Here is a 17,277-nt window from a genome sequence, read left to right as displayed (position 1 = left end):
GCATCTATATGTATGCTAATACGTACCGTATTCTGGTCTCATAGAAATAAAGTGGCTATGGATATGTTTTTGTAAAGTATAAAATACATCATGGAAAAAATAGCTGCAGTTTTCACGAGAAATGTCCACTGTGTGGCGCTAAAAGCACTACAAATGGTTTGAAAGGCATCAGAAAGTGCTGTGTTGTCATTTTAATTTTTTCTTTTTTTAAATTAGGGTTACTGAGTTCAAACCAGTTTGATTTAATTTGATAGAAATACAGAGGTTTAACATGGTAAGATTTAAACCTCAACTATTTTGGAGAAAATTAAACTAGCTTTTGGCTTTGCTCTGTGGAAACACTAAAAGTCTGCAGTCATTTTTTCTTTTCTTCATTGAAGCTTGTTTTTTTTTTCTGTACTTGTTTCAGTGTCTAAAGGCCATAAGGAGACACTCCCGTGGTTTCTTTTCTGCAGTCCCCAAATGACTTTTAGAAGGCTTTTTCCCCCCAGAAACTAAAATCAAGTGACCACTTTTGCTCATTTTAGAACAAAGACGAAATCCAACACAAGTGGGATGAACACTTTTATTCTCTTAGTGCAGTAAACATTTTCTCTTTTTCTCTTTATATATATATATATATATATATATATTATTTATATCTTTCGCATGTTTGTGTATGTGTGTGTATATAATTATATAGATATATATTAACACCGCATCATGAAATGGAAAAAAAAAAAAAAAGCACAAGACAGCCGGACATGCTTTTCAAGTAAACGCTATTGAAATGAAAATCAATAAATATACACACTCACACAAGAATTCTCAGTACCAAAACAGTAAGGTTACCAAAAGGTTAACGGTAACAAAAATAAATACAACAAACAAAAGTGGCTGTTATACAATGCAACATCCTTTAAAAATAGTAGCTCCCTCTCAGATAATAATCCGTTATAAATAAACGTCCCTCGCTCATAAATCGCAGGTAACGCACCTAGTACCACTGCAGCAGGGACACAAACTCACGAAATGAACAAACGTACCAAATTTTCTTTGATCTCCCACTTTTTTGCAAGCAGAATAATTTCACCCAAAATGAAAATTGTGTGTCGTTTACTCAATGTTGTTCCAATCCTTTATGACTTCATCATATGAAATATAAAAATCACTAATTTAGGGGTATATTTTTTTTACCCTAAAACTCTGAGCAATTTTGCAGAATGTCCAAGCTGCTCTTTTCCATACAGTGAAACTACATAGGGGGGAAAAAAAACAAAACAAAAACCACCCTGAAATAAGCCCATATGACCTTTGGATGACTGTTGTTAATCGTTAAATACATCTGATCCCAAATCAACGTACCTTAATATGCCACATGTGCATTAAAGATATGAGACCTACTGTAAAGGTGAAATTTTCAAAACCACATTGAAATCCTCAAAACAAAGCTTATATAACAGAATATAGAGTCATATGGACGACATAACACCTTTGGAGAGCTTTATCATTTTTGATGCTTGTCAGTTTTGTCCCTATTCACTTTCACTGTATAGAAAAGAGCTGCTACACTATAAAAAAAAAAAAAAAAAAAAAAAAAAAAAAGTTCAGTCAACTCTAAGTTTAGTCAACTTGAAATGTTAAGTTGTAGTCACAACTTAGATATTTGAGTTGACTTAACTAAAATTTTGGTTTGTTAAACTTAAAAGCTGGGCTTGTTACCCAGCTGCCTTAAAATTTTAAGTTGAATCAACTCAAATATGTAAGTTGTCCCTTAGCACAACTTAACATTTCAAGATGACCAAGCTTTGAGTTGACTGAACTTAAAATAATTTGTTACCTGACTGCCTTTAAAATTTTAAGTTGACTGAACAAATTGTTTTTTACAGTGTAGGATACAATTCACAATAGCTCTACAAAACCAAGCACATCTGGAACAACATGAGGGCGAGTAGATGTTTCATTTTTGGGTCAACCATTCCTTTAATAAAGCAAATGTCTGACATCAAAAGTACAAATAAATTAAAGGTTAGGTAACAAATCTCTCAGAGCACTTTCAGTCTTTCGTTGCCCCCACTGTCCAGGATAGACGCGTCTGTTTGTGCTGCTTTCCCATACTGAGAACTGCAGAGCGGCTCACTTTCTACTCTACGTGAGCTTAATTTGACTCTTCAGAAAAATAGACTTTGACCTGGTAAACATCTCAACGAATACTAATATTGCACAGTGGAAGGGACAGCGGGATCGGGGAGCTCTCGTACTCTGTGTGGTCTTTAAAAGTACCTGATTTCTGAAGCTCTGAAGAGGACACGTGTCTAAAGACATTCAACCTCCGCTCCACTAGGGGGCGATAACAAAAATGGCAAGCTGTGAGCAGGGGTATTTTAGAGTCATATGGGTCATGTACCGAGTCAGGGAGTTCCTGTAAGTCTTAACAGAGCAGCAGCGACTCGTCATCACTAGTTTCAGTTTTTGCCGTCGCCTCCAGACAAGCGTCCGGGATCCGCGCCGTATGGACAATTCCACAGTGTTCACAGGGGCCGTCCCTACCCACCAGCCGGCCTCTGAGAGAGACGGCAGTGGGGGTCAGGTGGGGCCCGAAGGCTTGCTCTAGGCCTTGTTCCAGCAGGGGCCTGGAGCTCTCATCACTGTCCAGGGAGCCGGCGTCCGAGACGGGAATGAGGAGTTCGACGTCGTCCTCATCCTCGCCTCTAATGCCGACACCAGTGCAACCCGCACTTCCTTGCTCCAGTTGCCGCAGAGGGCTGTGATTCTGGCCAATGCCATTTGACCCTCCATCTCCAGAGCGCCCAAGAGAGAAACGAATCCAGCGCAGGCTGCGGGTGACCCGGCTTAGAGCGCTGCTGAAGGGGCTCCTTGAAGTAGTAGAAGTAGTAGTAGTAGTAGCACATGAAGATCCAGTTACTCCAGAACTTTCTGAGATGCTCTCAGAGATGCTGCTCTCCCGGTTGACCAGCGGAGCCGAGCTGGCCGACACTGAGACAATGGCTTCCACGGCTGTTGTAGGGGGAGTTTTCTGTGGAAGTGGTGCCATTAGGCCTCCGACAGCTCCTGGGACATCCCGGCGGGGATGCTGCTCGCTTTCAGTGTCCGTATCGTCGGAGTCCAAGGGCAAGAGTCCACGGTGAGAGCCGAGCCTCTCAGGCTCACGTGCTGAGGAGTTGCCATCAGGACCCTCTTCGGTGTCGGCAGACACCAGTGCGAGAGAACCAGAGCGCCGTGAACGTGTGAAATTGAACAGGCGTCTCCAGATGTTGCCGTGCCGCCCTGTGGTGGGGAGTCGGATTGAGGTGAACCCCAGCTGAGAGCGAACTGCCAGTCTTAGGTTTTCTAAAACAGATGCCTGAAAGAAAGAAAAACAGGTGTGTTACTTAAGGTCATTCGTGACATGCAGGTCAGCCATCATGCTTTATACTGTCTGGGAATGATTGAAGCTCTACTACATATACTGAGGTGGCAGAGGCTGAAAACACAGCGACTGTCACGTGCTCTTCAGTATGTGTGTAGTAAACGAAACTGCGCATCTGTGCCATTCATTCATACAGAGACACGCAGAACAGGCAGGATTAATATTTAAATAGTCTTCTTGCAGCTTAATATTCACAAACACACACAAAGTGATTCACAAAATCACTCCAAAATCCTGATCTGAAATAATTCACAAACCCATACCGAAGTCCTGATCTGAATCAAATGATTCACAGTCCACGCTACGAGTCCTGATCTGATATAAACTTCGGATCACAAATCATTTGATTTAGATCAGTACTTCGAAGTGGGTTCACAAATCTTGTGTTGTTTCAGATCAGGATTTCAGAGTGGTTTCATGAATATTTTTTTCTTAAACAGTAGAAAAGATCCGAACTTTGCATATCACGACTCTTGATTTAGATCGGGACTTCAAATTGTGTATCACAAATCATTTCATTTAAATCATTCAATTCGCAAAATGATCCAGATTGGAACGCTTCGAAACAGTGAATCATTTTGCAACACAATGGTTCAAGTTATTCGGAGTTTCGAAAAGCTCTGTTTCACCCACCACTACGTGCTTTTTAAAATCATTACAAGCAATGTTGAAATTCAAAAACAAATGGCTCTTTTAATTGAATCTGTTTTTTGCTAGTGAATCACTTGAAATGAATGACCAAAGTCACGAGTTTGAATCAAAGCGGTTTCGGCGTAAGTGACTCAGTTGATTTGGTTAATTTGTTCCTATCCGTAATTAGGATTCTTAGCCATGTTTACATGACACTGTCAGTACTACTACTTGCTTAGCTGGATTGTTTTCTCACTTGAACTAAAACAAGCAAAAAAGATGTTTTTTGAATTGTGTGAATTTTGCGTGAAAGATGTGTGCTTATTGACAAAATTACAAACCTCTCATACATACATTGTCTTTCAATAATTCAAGCACTTTTCAAGTACCTCTACAGGAATACTGCTATTTTCAAGGGTTTTCCAAGCATTAAATTTAAAAAAGTCAAAATTAAGTTCTTCAAGCACTTTAAGCACCTTGTACGAACCTTGCAGACACTAGTCGATATCGTGTTTTAATTTAAGTGTATTGACCTGCTTTTGATTTATTCATTCAAAATTCGAGAAAGTCTCTTTCGTGACATTCCATGTTATATAGTAAATTACATTTTCATGACTGGATTCCGTGACTCCGTCCATGTTTTCCACATCACAGAAATCATAGGGCCCGACATAATTGTGTTTTCTTCTTACCTGGTTTCCAGAGCAGACAGGAAAATCTTCCACTGGGGGGATCAGTCCTTGAGCAATCAGCTGCCCATATGATGGAGGAGCTTCTCTTCTCAGTAACTCAGCTTCCACTCTAGAGAGCTGAGTCTCAAATGACCTGGAAGAACAACCAACCCATTAATTGGTAGTTAATTAGAGTACAGTCACAGAAGCAGAAACTGGAAAAGCTGATAATTTTTTTTCTCTGAACACTTAATATGTATTTTAGCTCTAAACTGGTCTTCACTTACCTGCGCTCAAACATCCTGAGTGAGTAGAGTTTGCATGTGCAGCCCAGAGCAATGACCAGCAGCAGACCGCAAATCAGACTCCCAATTACAGCGGCAGTGATGACTCGTGTGGGTACGATTACCGGGCAGCTCTCCTCGTCGCTTCCGTCCCCGCAGTCGTCTTGCGCGTCACACACCCAGCTTTCAAAAACACAGCGGTTGTTCTTGCAGTGGAAGTTTCCAGGTTGGCAGAAAAAGCAGTTCTTTTCATCAGAGCCGTTCGGGCAGCGGTTCTGGTAGTTGCACCGGTCAGAGCGTGGGTAGCAGGCACCGTTTCGAGAGCATGGGAACTCGTCTTCCTGGCAGTTGCTGCAATTGAGCTCATCCCTGCCATTGGGACAATGCCAGTAGCCATCACAGCGCTGTTGTTCAGTGTAGCAACCCCAGTTCCCTCCGCACGGGATTTCCCACGGCAGGCAGAAACCGTCTACTTGATACGTAACATTAAAGCCTCGAGCCGCATTGATTTTGTCGGCGTAAAAGTGTATTCGAAGCTGTCCTGAAGATGACACCACCGCTACAGGAGCTCGAGAGTCGAATGCTGTCAACACACGCAACAGACGCCTGGGGTTTTCCTCTAATCCGTCGTAGACTTTAACATAATCGCCATAGCCTGTACCGTCCAGCTTGAAGTCCATAAAGCGCAAGATAACCTTACGGTGGTCACCAGTGTCGATCAGCCAGGTGCAGTTACTACCAGGCGGATAAAAGTCAGGATAGTTTGGCGAGCTGAAAGTACCGTAGAAATTGCGCAGCCATTCGCCACAGGTGGGAACGTCGCAGTCGATCTCGTCACCCAAGTCCTGACAGTCAATGCTGCCGTCGCATTTGAGCGACTCCGGCAGACAGGTGTAAACACGAGTGTAGCGCGAGAGACAAGGGAACTGGTTAAAGGCGCAAGGCTGAAAGGAGAAGAACGCGGAGGGGTTAGGCTGTACGCACAGCTCCTCGTCCGAGTTATCGCCACATTCATCCATGGTGTTGCACTTCCATGACTCTGGGATACACTTTCCATTAGCGCAGTGGAATTGGTCAGGCTTGCAGCTGGCTTCTTCTGATTTCCCTGCAAATTACACACAGATATTAGCCATTTAAAGAGAGCTTTAGCAGTAATGTTCGATGAAGGAGTTTTTGGAAGGATTTCAGGGGTTTCTCCAAGTTTTATGAAGGTAGATTTAAGACTTTAAGACTATTTTAAGACTTATTAAAGAACATTAAAAGGGAACAATATGCTGTCTAAATGTAAATGACTAAGGAGAATACAATCAGTTGTATTAGCATCACTTCAAAGTTGGAAAATACAATTTTCAATTTTACAAAACTGCTTTACTACAATATGGAAATCATTTTCACTTCATCTTCTGATCACTTTCTAAGGTCTCATTTTCTGAGAAATGTATCAAAACTAAGTCTTTCTCTCAAAACTAAAAATCAGCTTAATTGAATTTTTGTTCAATTTCCCAGAAAACAAGATTTTATCTGTGAACATGGACCACAAGAGCAGTCGTAAGTAGCATGGGTATATTTGTAGCAATAGCCAATAATACACTGTATGGGTCAAAATGATTGATTTTTCTTTTATGCCAGAAAATCATTAGGATAGTAAGTAAAGATCATGTTCCATGAAGATACTTTGTTAATTTTACTGTAAATATATAAAAACTTAGTTTTTGATTAGTAACATGCATTGCTAAGAACTTCATTTAGACAACTTTAAAGGCGATTTTCGCAATATTTTGATTTTTTTGCACCCTCAGATTATAATAGTTGAATCTCAATCAAATATTGTTCTATCCTAACAAACTGTACATCAATGGAAAGCTTATTTATTCAGCTTGACGGTGTATAAATCTCAATATCAAAAAATTAACCCTTATGAGTGGAATTGTGGTCCAGGTTCACATATGTTCAATATGCATCTCAAGTAAATGCATCTAATTTAGATATTTGTACTGGAAAAAACTACTGACAATGATTTTTCTTTTTTTGCAGTACATGCAACATTTAATGTAGGACCCTATAAAAAAAAAAAAAAAAAAAAAAAAATCTTTTTTTTTTTTTTTTTTCCAAATTCCATTTTTTTCCTTTTGAATTTTTCTGGATTCCGTATTTTTCGGTTTTACTTTTTCTGGACTCCTTTTAAATGGTTAAATAAAATCTTACTCATCCAAAAAGCATCTGATTAATTAAAATCATGAAACTTTTACAATTTAACATCCATTTATTAAAGGTTGAATAAAAAAAATATATTACATTTTAGGGCCCTGTTAAATGTGTTTTTTTTTTTTTTTTTTTCACCTTATGTTTTATTGTTACCAAATTCTAGTTTTAGCGTGACTAATTATTTGAATGCATAAAAACAACTTTTATTTATTCTTACAATAGCCTTTTCTTTTTGTCCCTCAGACATTCAGACACGTGGAACATGCAGGATTCATACTTAAATGTGACCCTGGACCACAAAACCAGTAATTGATGTATGGTTTGTTAGGATAAGGCAATATTTGGCCGAGATCTGAAAATCTGAAATCTGAGGGTGCAAAAAAAACAAAAACAAAAACAAAAAAAAAAAACAAACATTCTAAATATTGAGAAAAATCGCCTTATAAATTGTCCAAATGAAGTTCTTAGCAATGCAAAATACTTATCAAGTACAAATATACCTGTGCTACTTGGTTTTGTGGTCCAGGGTCACAAATAATCTTTTTGCGGCTTGATATCTACAGATACTAGTCCATATCACGATTTCATTTAAAACAGAAGAAAAGAGATTGTCGAATAAAGTTATTTTTGTTTTCTTTGCACTTAAAAGTATTCTCAAAGCTTCATACAATTAAGGTTAAACCACTGATGTCACATGGACTATTTTAACAATGTACTTACTACATTTCTAGGCCCTGAATGTGGTAGTTGCGCTGCCGTCTATGCAGGGTCAGAAACAACAGGGCGAGTAATTGATGACAGAATTTTCACTTTTGGGTAAACTAACCATTTAATGCATTCTTGAAAAGGTGGTCATTTTCAGTGACTAAATACAATTCGAGTGTGTAAATTTACGAGTGTCACATGGCAGTGCGAGACATCTACATAAGTGCATCCTCTCTGATACAGCTGTATCTAAAGGGATATAAATAGCAGGTCTACCTGTTATGTAAGAGAGCCTGAAGCCTTTTCCAGTCATGCTGTCATCAGAGTGGAACTTGATCCACACGTGATCCTGAGAGGAGATGTATGGGGCCGGAATAGACGAACCACAGGCTCGGTACCCATCAAGGTTCTTGTAGGTCCCAATGGAGATCCAGTCTAAACCACATCGGTGCGAGCTCTGAATTTCAAAGTCCTGAAAACTAAAAGTACAACAGATTTTAATTGCAGGAACATTGCCTATGTGCGTGACAATATGAAAAGAGCATCGAGTTCAAATTACACATGATTGCATCACATGCTTCAAACATCAATAGATCAAGACTTGAATTATGTGTATTGTTATTAAAAAGTACCAAGTAAGAAATGATGCTGGGAAAAGCTCTACCACATTAAACACCTATAAAAAGAAAGGTATATTTGTGGAACATGCGTCTTGCTGAAAACTGAACCAATCATCTTTTTTAAGACAGCTCCTATTTGCAGAATTAGTGAGTAGCTGTGTTTACCACAAAAATCATATCCTACGGAAAAAAGACCCATTTGGTCTATTTCTGTGCCAGTAACCATGGACACTGTTCTCGGATAAAGATGCAAACAAACACTCTGGTTGAGGCAAACAGGCAGCGCAAGAATAAAGCAGATGCAGAGTGTAAAAATAGAAATAAACGCTTCAAAAGGAGTTTTAGGTGGCAGTATCTTAAAAAACATAGCATTATTCCTTTAAACCAAGGCAGATCAAGAAGCCCTTGATAATTCAAGAGATGCTGCACTGCTTTAAAGATCTCTGTTGTAAAGAAATGACAAACAAATAGATCCCCAAAATTTTGCATCTGCATCCAAACAGGCAGACTGTTTTAGCAAGAGCTGTTGCTATGAAAAAGTTAGCTTGCATTCGTATAGAAAACCAGACTCCACAGCACTGCAGGAATTTATAGTGAGTATGACCACAATTCAACTGCAGTTAAACCGGCAATTCAGGCAAACTCTGAAAAACATCTTCATTCTTGATCAGCTCTCGACTGCATCAGTGGAATAGTAAACCTTGCAGTATTGTGGTGAGGTGTTACCTGATGGTGATGATTTCTCCAGGGTTGGCTCTGATGTTCCAGCTGCAGTTGATGCGAGAAGGGTATTCAAAGGGCCATCCAGGGCTGGTTATCACTCCACTGGATGCCCTTATCTGCTCCGCTACATCTCCACAGGCTGGAGAAGACCACAAAAACTTAAAGATTAGGACACACTGCATGCATATTTCAACATGTAATGGGTGATTAAAGGTAGGGTAGGCAATTTTAAAAAGCTAGCTTTGAAAGCATAAGATCCCACCCTCCCTGCAAATCACTCTCAAAAGCGTCCTACAAAACAAATGAACGCACGCAGGCAGACCAAAGGTACGGCTCTACAGTGCGCACATTTCAGGTGCATTTGCGATTCGACTATAAAAAAATATGTTGGAGCACCATATGCAAGTGACCCGATCAGCATATTTGGGTTTGCGCTGAGGGGAGCTTCTCACGAATCCTTTCGTTAATAAAGTGTAGAGAGAGTGTAAATAAGACGTGTAGAGTGTAAGTGTAGAGAGCTTCACTGATTATAATGGAACTTTGTGAGATCACAATGAATTTAGATGAGTGACAGCTTTTAATGCAAATGAGATATTAATTTAAAGGGGTCCTAATATGCTCTTTTACGAAGTCTTGATTTTGTTTTGGGGGTGTACTAGAACATGCTCTCATGCTTGGTGGTTCAAAAAAACACATTATTTTTAACATTTACATTATTACAATACCTTTCTCCCAGCCTGGCACATAAGGCTCGATTAGTTCCGGGTTTAATGAAAACCCGCCTTCCGAAAAACAAAATGTGTTGTGATTGGTTAACTATCCCACTGCGTTGCGATTGGCGAACAGCTTAGATTGTGTTTCAGTACTGTCACGCCCCTTGTCAAAGAAGCAAGTTCTGTGTACAACTATTAGCAAAAACTAGATTAAAGTGATTCTTATGTTTTAAATATGGATATTTTTCTTACAAAAATGCATCGATTTGCTACAGGAGGCCTTTATTAAGCCCCCAGAGGGTAGGTTAATAAAAAAAAAAAATTAATGGTTTACTTTTTTAAAATTTGATTGCACTCATGCCACCTCTGACCGACATTAAGTCTTGACTTGTGCATGTCCTTCGGACAATTAAATCAGTCATTCACTTGTCCGAGTAAAAAAAAAAAGTTACTTGCCTGGGGCAAAAAAAAAAAAAAAAAAAAAAGTTTTTGTTTGGTGTAAATGTAATCCATTCTGAAGCACTAGTCTCATCACTGCTCTATGAGGTCTTATTTTAATCAGTATATTTGTGATATTTGCCTTACATTGATTTCTAGGACACTTCTTAGCTTTAAGAAGAGCAATATTTTTCTAATCTTAATAAATCTATGTGTTATTTATGTCAAATTATCACATTTTAAACAATAAAATCAATAAAATGAAATTGCAGTTATCTGCATCATTAAAATTAAAAATGCATAAATAATGTTATAAGATAATGTAATAATGGCTTACTTTTTTTTTAACATATTAAAGGAGAAGTCCACTTCAGATCAACAATTCACAAATAATTTACCCACCTCCTTGTCATCCAACATGTTCATGTCTTTCTGTATTCAGTTGTGAAGAAATTATGCTTTTTGAGGAAAACATTTTAGGATTTCATATAATGGACTTCATTGGTGCCCCGATTTTGAACTTCCAAAATGCATTTTAAATGCAGCTTCAAACGGCTCTAAACGATCCCAGCTGTGGAAGAAGGGTCTTATCTAGCGAAACGATCTGTCTTTTTTTATTTTTTTGGAAAAAAAAAAAAAAAAAAAAATTGTATACTTTAAGCACAAAAGCTTGTGTAGCACAGGCTCTGGGATGCGCGTTCACATACTATTGAATCACGTCGAAAGGTCACGCAGAACATAGGCGGAACCACAGACTCGGTGTTTACAAAGCGAACACACAAAGACTAAGAAAGCGTAAGTAAGTCAAACGCTGTTTACAAACAAAAAGGTACAACAATGTCGGACAATTCTGAAGTTGTAGGAGAAAATAACATGGATTTTTTTTTGACATACTCTACCTTTTTGAGCCGAGTACACAAACGATGAACTTGTGGGGTTTCAAAGATGTGATTCGTAGTAGTGATGGGAAGTTCGGATCATTTTACTGACTCAGACCTTTGAGTCTCGTTCAGCAAAATGAACAAATCTTTGAGTCATTTAGTTAATTTTAGCAAAATCAGCACCACGTGACAGCCCCATATGACGAACGAATGATTTGACAAACCTGAAGATTTGAAACAGGTGAACTGAATTCCAGTACAGAACCTAATAGGATGTTGTGCATGCGTGATTGAACCAATCACTCCCCAAGACGACTTGTTCTTCCCAAATCACATTAAAGATTCGTTCAAAATGAACGAATCGTTCAAGAACGACCCATGAACGTGCATCCCAAAGTCTGTGCTACACGAGCTTTTGTGCTTAAAAAGTATACAAATTTTTATTTTTCGAAAACAACGACCTATCGTTTGGCTAGATAAGACCCTTCTTCCTCGGCTGGGATCGTTTAGAGCCTTTTGAAGCTGCATCTAAACTACATCTTGGAAGTTCAAATTCGGGGCACCAATGAAGTCCATTATATGCAGAAAAATCCTGAAATGTTTTCCTCAAAAACCATAATTTCTTTACGACTGAAGACAGAAAGACATGAACATCTTGGCTAACAAGGGGGTGAGTACATTATTTGTAAATTGTTGTTCTGGAAGTGGACTTCCACTTTAATCTAAAATGGAAAAATGCAATGATAATTTTAAATATGTAACCAAACCACCAGTAGGTGGCAGCAAGCCACTGTCTTAATGAGTGAAGGGGTGGTCACACTGCACTTTTCGTTCCATTGACTTCCATTCATACGCATGCGAATACATCAGACCAGAAACACAAGCCTGTGCGAAAAGTTTTCGCATTTCACTGCGTTCCTAAGTTCAAGCTTGGTGAACCCTGACCTGCGAATTCACATCAAACCATCAGATTAAAAAAAAAAAAAAAAAAAAAAAAAAAGACCCTCACGACTGGTTTTGTGGTCCAGTGTCGCATTTGTTCACTCAGCTATGTATCTCTAGAACGAGAAATAATGTCGTGAAATGCTTATAGGCAGCTAATTTTTGGAAACAAAGTAGTGTGAATATACTTGTCTCAGACATATTAACAACAAAATTATGAATTACAAAAAATACATTTACATCATAATCTAAATATAGTGAGTTCCAGAAATCCCCCTCAAAAACAATCCTAGAAATACATCTAGCCTTCTAATGAAATGGGGTGGATGAAAGAGTAGCAAGTAACCTTCCAGTTAACAGTTACTTAGGCAAGAGGTAACGTGTGCAGACTAATCTGGGCTAAATATCATGAGCTTTTATAAGCCTCACATTCCTTTGATCTGCAGAGGCACATACAGCTCCCTACATGCTGTGTTTGAGTACTTCTGAAACTACTGAGGAGCTTTGGTTAACACTCATCCACACACCAAGTCTATTTTGCTCTGAAGATATGTAACTTGGGTGTGTACACTAAACCTGAAATCAGGACTTACCGTTTGACATGCCTGATACATATACGTTCTCGCTGTGCTGCGACGAAACTGCATTTCCTGCAAAAACAGAAAAACATATTCTCACTTAATAAGATGCATGACACTGCTGTGCTGCAGAAAGCAATATGTGTAGATGAAAACCTAAAGGGGGGCAAAGAGCTGATCCTTTGAATGTAATCTAGCGTGCAGCAGGGCTTTGAAAACCAAGGGTTGAAATTTCATCCACAGTAGGACGCAAGTAGGAACAATGTGAAGTCATTATCAAACCGATATTAAAATAGCGCATTTGTGTGTGACAGACTGACCCAGAATGCTTCCCACATTGTTGTGAAATTTGGTTCGAACACCCACTACAATTCAGAAAACACAAAGCTTTGCTTCAAAATCAGAACGAAGCCACCAGCAAAACCAAAGCTGATTTTTAATGCATTTAAGAGATCAAGCCATGAACATCATGCCTGCATGACCCTCCGCTAATATTTTGACCTGTTCTGACTGATCGAAGCCATGTTTCAACTGCTAAACTTGAAAGATAATGCTAGAAAACATTGAAATGCATTCACCGTCAATCAACTGGGATTAAAAACCTGGCTTAGTCTTGTGTGGCCATTGGCCAACATATGCTAACAAATTCAATTTATATTTTCAGATTAATTCCAGATTTTAATAGTGAGATCTGAAGGGAGTAACTTCACTATAATTGCATTTCAGGAGACTGACTGTTGCAATTCCTATAGTAAATAAGTAAAATCTGGTTATTCGGCATATTCTAGTATATAAACTTCAGCCAAAATCCAACATCAGTACAATCTAAGAGCTACATAACATGAGCTAATACAACTGAGGGGGTTAGCAATATTTATATATACACACTACACTTCTCTTTCTGCAGTATATTGTAAGCATACTATTCACAATACCTTTCTGTATGCACAAGCACAGAAAACGTCAACGTTAGCCCTGAAGGGCATACATTGTTTGGGCTTGCTGATCATCTGTTGGGGTTTCCCTCACTTATGTCGGTTTGCTTACAGCAGCTGACTGCATGATGGGAGCCCAGCAAAGGGAAAACAGCCCACATGCAAACACAGGCACGCAAACCTGGCCGCTAGCACACAACAAATGTACAACAACTGATGGATACGGTGGATTGTTCAGCTTGCCTATATCAATAGGTCAGTTGTAATATGACCAGCAACAGATCTGACAACTGGAACAGGTGCATTGGTTTTTACAATACTTCACATGCAATTAAAAAAAAAAAAAAAAAGTAATTTATCAAGTTTTACACACTTTTTTCTTTTGTAGAAACCTCTCTATTACTTTTCAGTTATATCAGTCAAAGGGTTTTGAACAGCAAGATTTTTAATGTTATTCTTTTCTGCTCACCAAGCCTGTATTTATTTAATTTGAAATACAGTAATGTGAAATATTTTTACTATTTAAAATAACTGCTTTCTATTTGAATATATTTCAAAATGCAACTTATTACTGTGAACAAAGCTACATTTTCAGCATCATTACTCCAGTCTTCAGTGTCACATGATCCTTTAGAAATAATTCTAATATGCTTATTTACTGTTCAAGAAACCATTTTTATTATTATTTAAAACAGTTGAACACATTTTTTCAGGATTCTTAGATTAATAGAAAGATCAAAGCAGAAAGATCCAAAGATCAGCATTTATCGGAAATAAAAAGCTGTTGTAACATTTTTTGTGGGAATAAAATTATAGAAACTGATCATTTTATTTATCAAGGATGCTTAAAATTGACCAAAAGTGATGATAATAATGTTTATAATGTTACAAAAGATTTCTATTTTAGATGAATGCTGTTTTCACTTTCTATTCAAAGAAACCTGGGGGAAATAAAAATTCTACTCATTTGTTTTCAACATAAGCAAATTAGCATATTAGAATGATTTCTGAACGATCATGTGATTGGAGTAATGATGCTGAAATTCAGCTTTAAAATCACAGGAATAAACTGCATTTTAAAATATATTTAAATAGAACATAGTTATTTTAAATGGTAAAAGTACTTTAAAATTGTATTGTTGTTTTCGCTGTACTTTGGATCAAATAAATGCAAGCCTGGTGAGCAGAAGAGACTTCTTTAAAAAAAAAAAAAAATAAAAATCTTACTGTTCAAAAAATTGACTAGTAATGCATTTTACTATAAATATTTGTTATTTGTCTGTATTCTTCTAACCCAGTTTTGTAAAGCAACCTTGGGCTAGGAAAGACACTATAAAAATTATTATTATTATTATTATTATTATTATTATTATTATATGGCCAGGGATCAGTGTAACACAGCCCCTTGCTTGACGCTGCATTTTAAGTCTGTTGATTTTGCACTTTCTGTATTTTCTGTGTCAGAATTATTGTTGTGAAATTTGCTGATTCAAATGTGACCCGGGTAATGTTATCCAGCTGGGCAACATGAGGTTTTCGTCAAAATTTCAGAGCTTACTTGAGATAATGCTGGAAGCCGTTAGAATGAAAAAGCATGATTAAATCACTGGATGTTACTGTTTTCCAGTAAATGTGCATTTATAGCTGCCATGCAATAACATTTCTGGTCAAAAGAAAAAAAAAAAAAAACATCCTTATCAACTGTTTTGCATGATATTATATGGACGGTTAGAGAGAGGGAATTTTCCATACAAAATCAAAAGTGAAAGGAAGGGGGGAGAGAGGAGGAAAAAAAAAAACAAAAAAAACACCACCAACAACAGAAGTCCCCAAACATGATTGAAAAATCCCTATCAGGTCAAATAAATAGAGGTGGAGGGGAAATAAATAAGAGAATGAAGGGCAAAGGATTAATTTGTTTTGTTCGTCAGTCAAGCTGATGGGATTCAATCACACAGATAGACAGACAAAAGAAGTCTTTGTTCTCTTCATTCACCCTGATCTGATCTCAAACACACAGGCCATGTTATTTCATTGACTCTACACGTTTAAAGCGTGTCTGAGAGTTTTGGTACGTTTCTGTAGCAGTAATCAAATCAGCACCCATTAAACCATTAGAGAAACCACAATGTATGTGAATGAATACCAACACACAGTTTCCCACAGCAGCAGCACCACTGAAACATCACTAGTCTGTAATTTCACTGAAGCGACATTATTTAACATGTAAGAAACGCTAGTTTATCATAACCAGGAATAATTTTAACATACAAGGAGATTATGATATTGAGTAACGTTAGCAAAATAAAGTATCTTACCCATGAATATGACGAGTAGATGAGTCCATAGCAAACAGACCTTGTTTAAGCTCGAAGTGTAGGCCATAATAGCTTTAAACGATAAAATGTGCTACTCTGTAGCGTCAGTATCGTTATTTATACACAATATCTGTGTTTGTTTCTATAGGGGAGTATTACCAGAGACAGGAGCTGTTCAACATTTCCTTTCGTTTCCTGCTCCTATCTTAATAAAACACTGTTGTTGCAGTCAAACGAGCGTCTTGGATAAACAATAGTACGATATAAACAATAAAATAATAATTAAGATTGAATTAAAACGCAGTTTCTCTCAATAAAAACCAAAATGACTGAAACCACAATCAGTCTTCTCAACAAAGGAGTCGCTGATGCTAACAGGCTAATGCTAATGTCAACCTACACCGCTAATCTAATCTACTCATATCAAACCCATCGATTCAACTAATGAACATCGGAGTGCAAATGCACATTTATCTAATTAGCAACGCAGCTAAATCCTTTCCGGCGTCCATCACGGAGAGATTTCAAAATACAAATGGCTAAAGGCACCAGTGTTTGACTAGCCGGCTGTGCTAGCGCTTTTGTTGTTAGCTGGCGAGCTCCTGTAAAACACACACAAACAGTGTCCTTAAAAGCCTGAGACGAGATCAACACTAATCTATTGATGATCCGACGTGAAAGCGCTAATTCCAAGAGTTTAAAGGTGTTAAACAGCCCTAATCCAGACAAATATAGCCACACACTGATCTACAACATGATGACACGAACTGAAATAAACCCGAATCAAACAGTGAAAATATAACTAGATATCAGGCGTAATCAATCGCATGATCGTCTGCGGCACTGACTGTAATTCACACGCAAAATTTTGGCCTTTCCAATCGGTTGTGTGTGTTGTTACAGCCGGGTATTTACCACCACAAACCACCCCTTCCCCCTCTAACCATCCCTCTCTCCTCCTCCTTTTCTCTCTCACTCTCACACACACACATATACATAACATTTTCTTTCTTTCTTTCTTTTATGCTAAGCAAGGCTGCATTTATTTGCTCGAAAACACAAACATTAATTAGAAAAATTATTGCTATTTTAAACTGTTTTCCATTTGAATATCTACTATTTTTACATTAATTTCTTTTGTAGCATTATAATTGTCTTTTGATCAATTTTGATCTAATTAACGCATCACTGCTGAATAAAAGTAGCAATTTCCTAAAGAAAAACC

The 17,277-nt window shown here is 37.9% G+C and overlaps 1 protein-coding gene across 2 annotated transcripts; it reads right to left on the bottom strand.

Moving 5' to 3' along the window:
- Positions 1-551: 551 nt before the first annotated feature.
- Positions 552-16,975, bottom strand: lrp12 (low density lipoprotein receptor-related protein 12). Of its 2 annotated transcripts, XM_051137661.1 has the most exons (7): positions 16,053-16,975; positions 12,815-12,871; positions 9,251-9,386; positions 8,181-8,383; positions 4,998-6,099; positions 4,732-4,864; positions 552-3,343 (listed from the first exon to the last, which is right to left on the bottom strand). In XM_051137661.1, exons 1-7 carry the CDS (start codon positions 16,117-16,119, stop codon positions 2,411-2,413), a joined length of 2,631 nt encoding a protein of 876 aa, XP_050993618.1. In that variant the 5' UTR covers positions 16,120-16,975; the 3' UTR covers positions 552-2,410. The 2 variants fall into 2 exon arrangements, with proteins under 2 accessions (XP_050993618.1, XP_050993620.1); XM_051137663.1 differs by lacking the exon at positions 16,053-16,975 and having other exon boundaries at positions 12,811-12,868.
- Positions 16,976-17,277: the final 302 nt, after the last annotated feature.

The sequence above is a fragment of the Labeo rohita genome, chromosome 19 (assembly GCF_022985175.1).
Source record: "Labeo rohita strain BAU-BD-2019 chromosome 19, IGBB_LRoh.1.0, whole genome shotgun sequence".
NCBI classification, from domain to species: domain Eukaryota; kingdom Metazoa; phylum Chordata; class Actinopteri; order Cypriniformes; family Cyprinidae; genus Labeo; species Labeo rohita.
The sequence above is the reverse complement of the archived record's forward strand: the minus strand, read 5'-3'. Positions and strand labels throughout refer to the sequence as shown.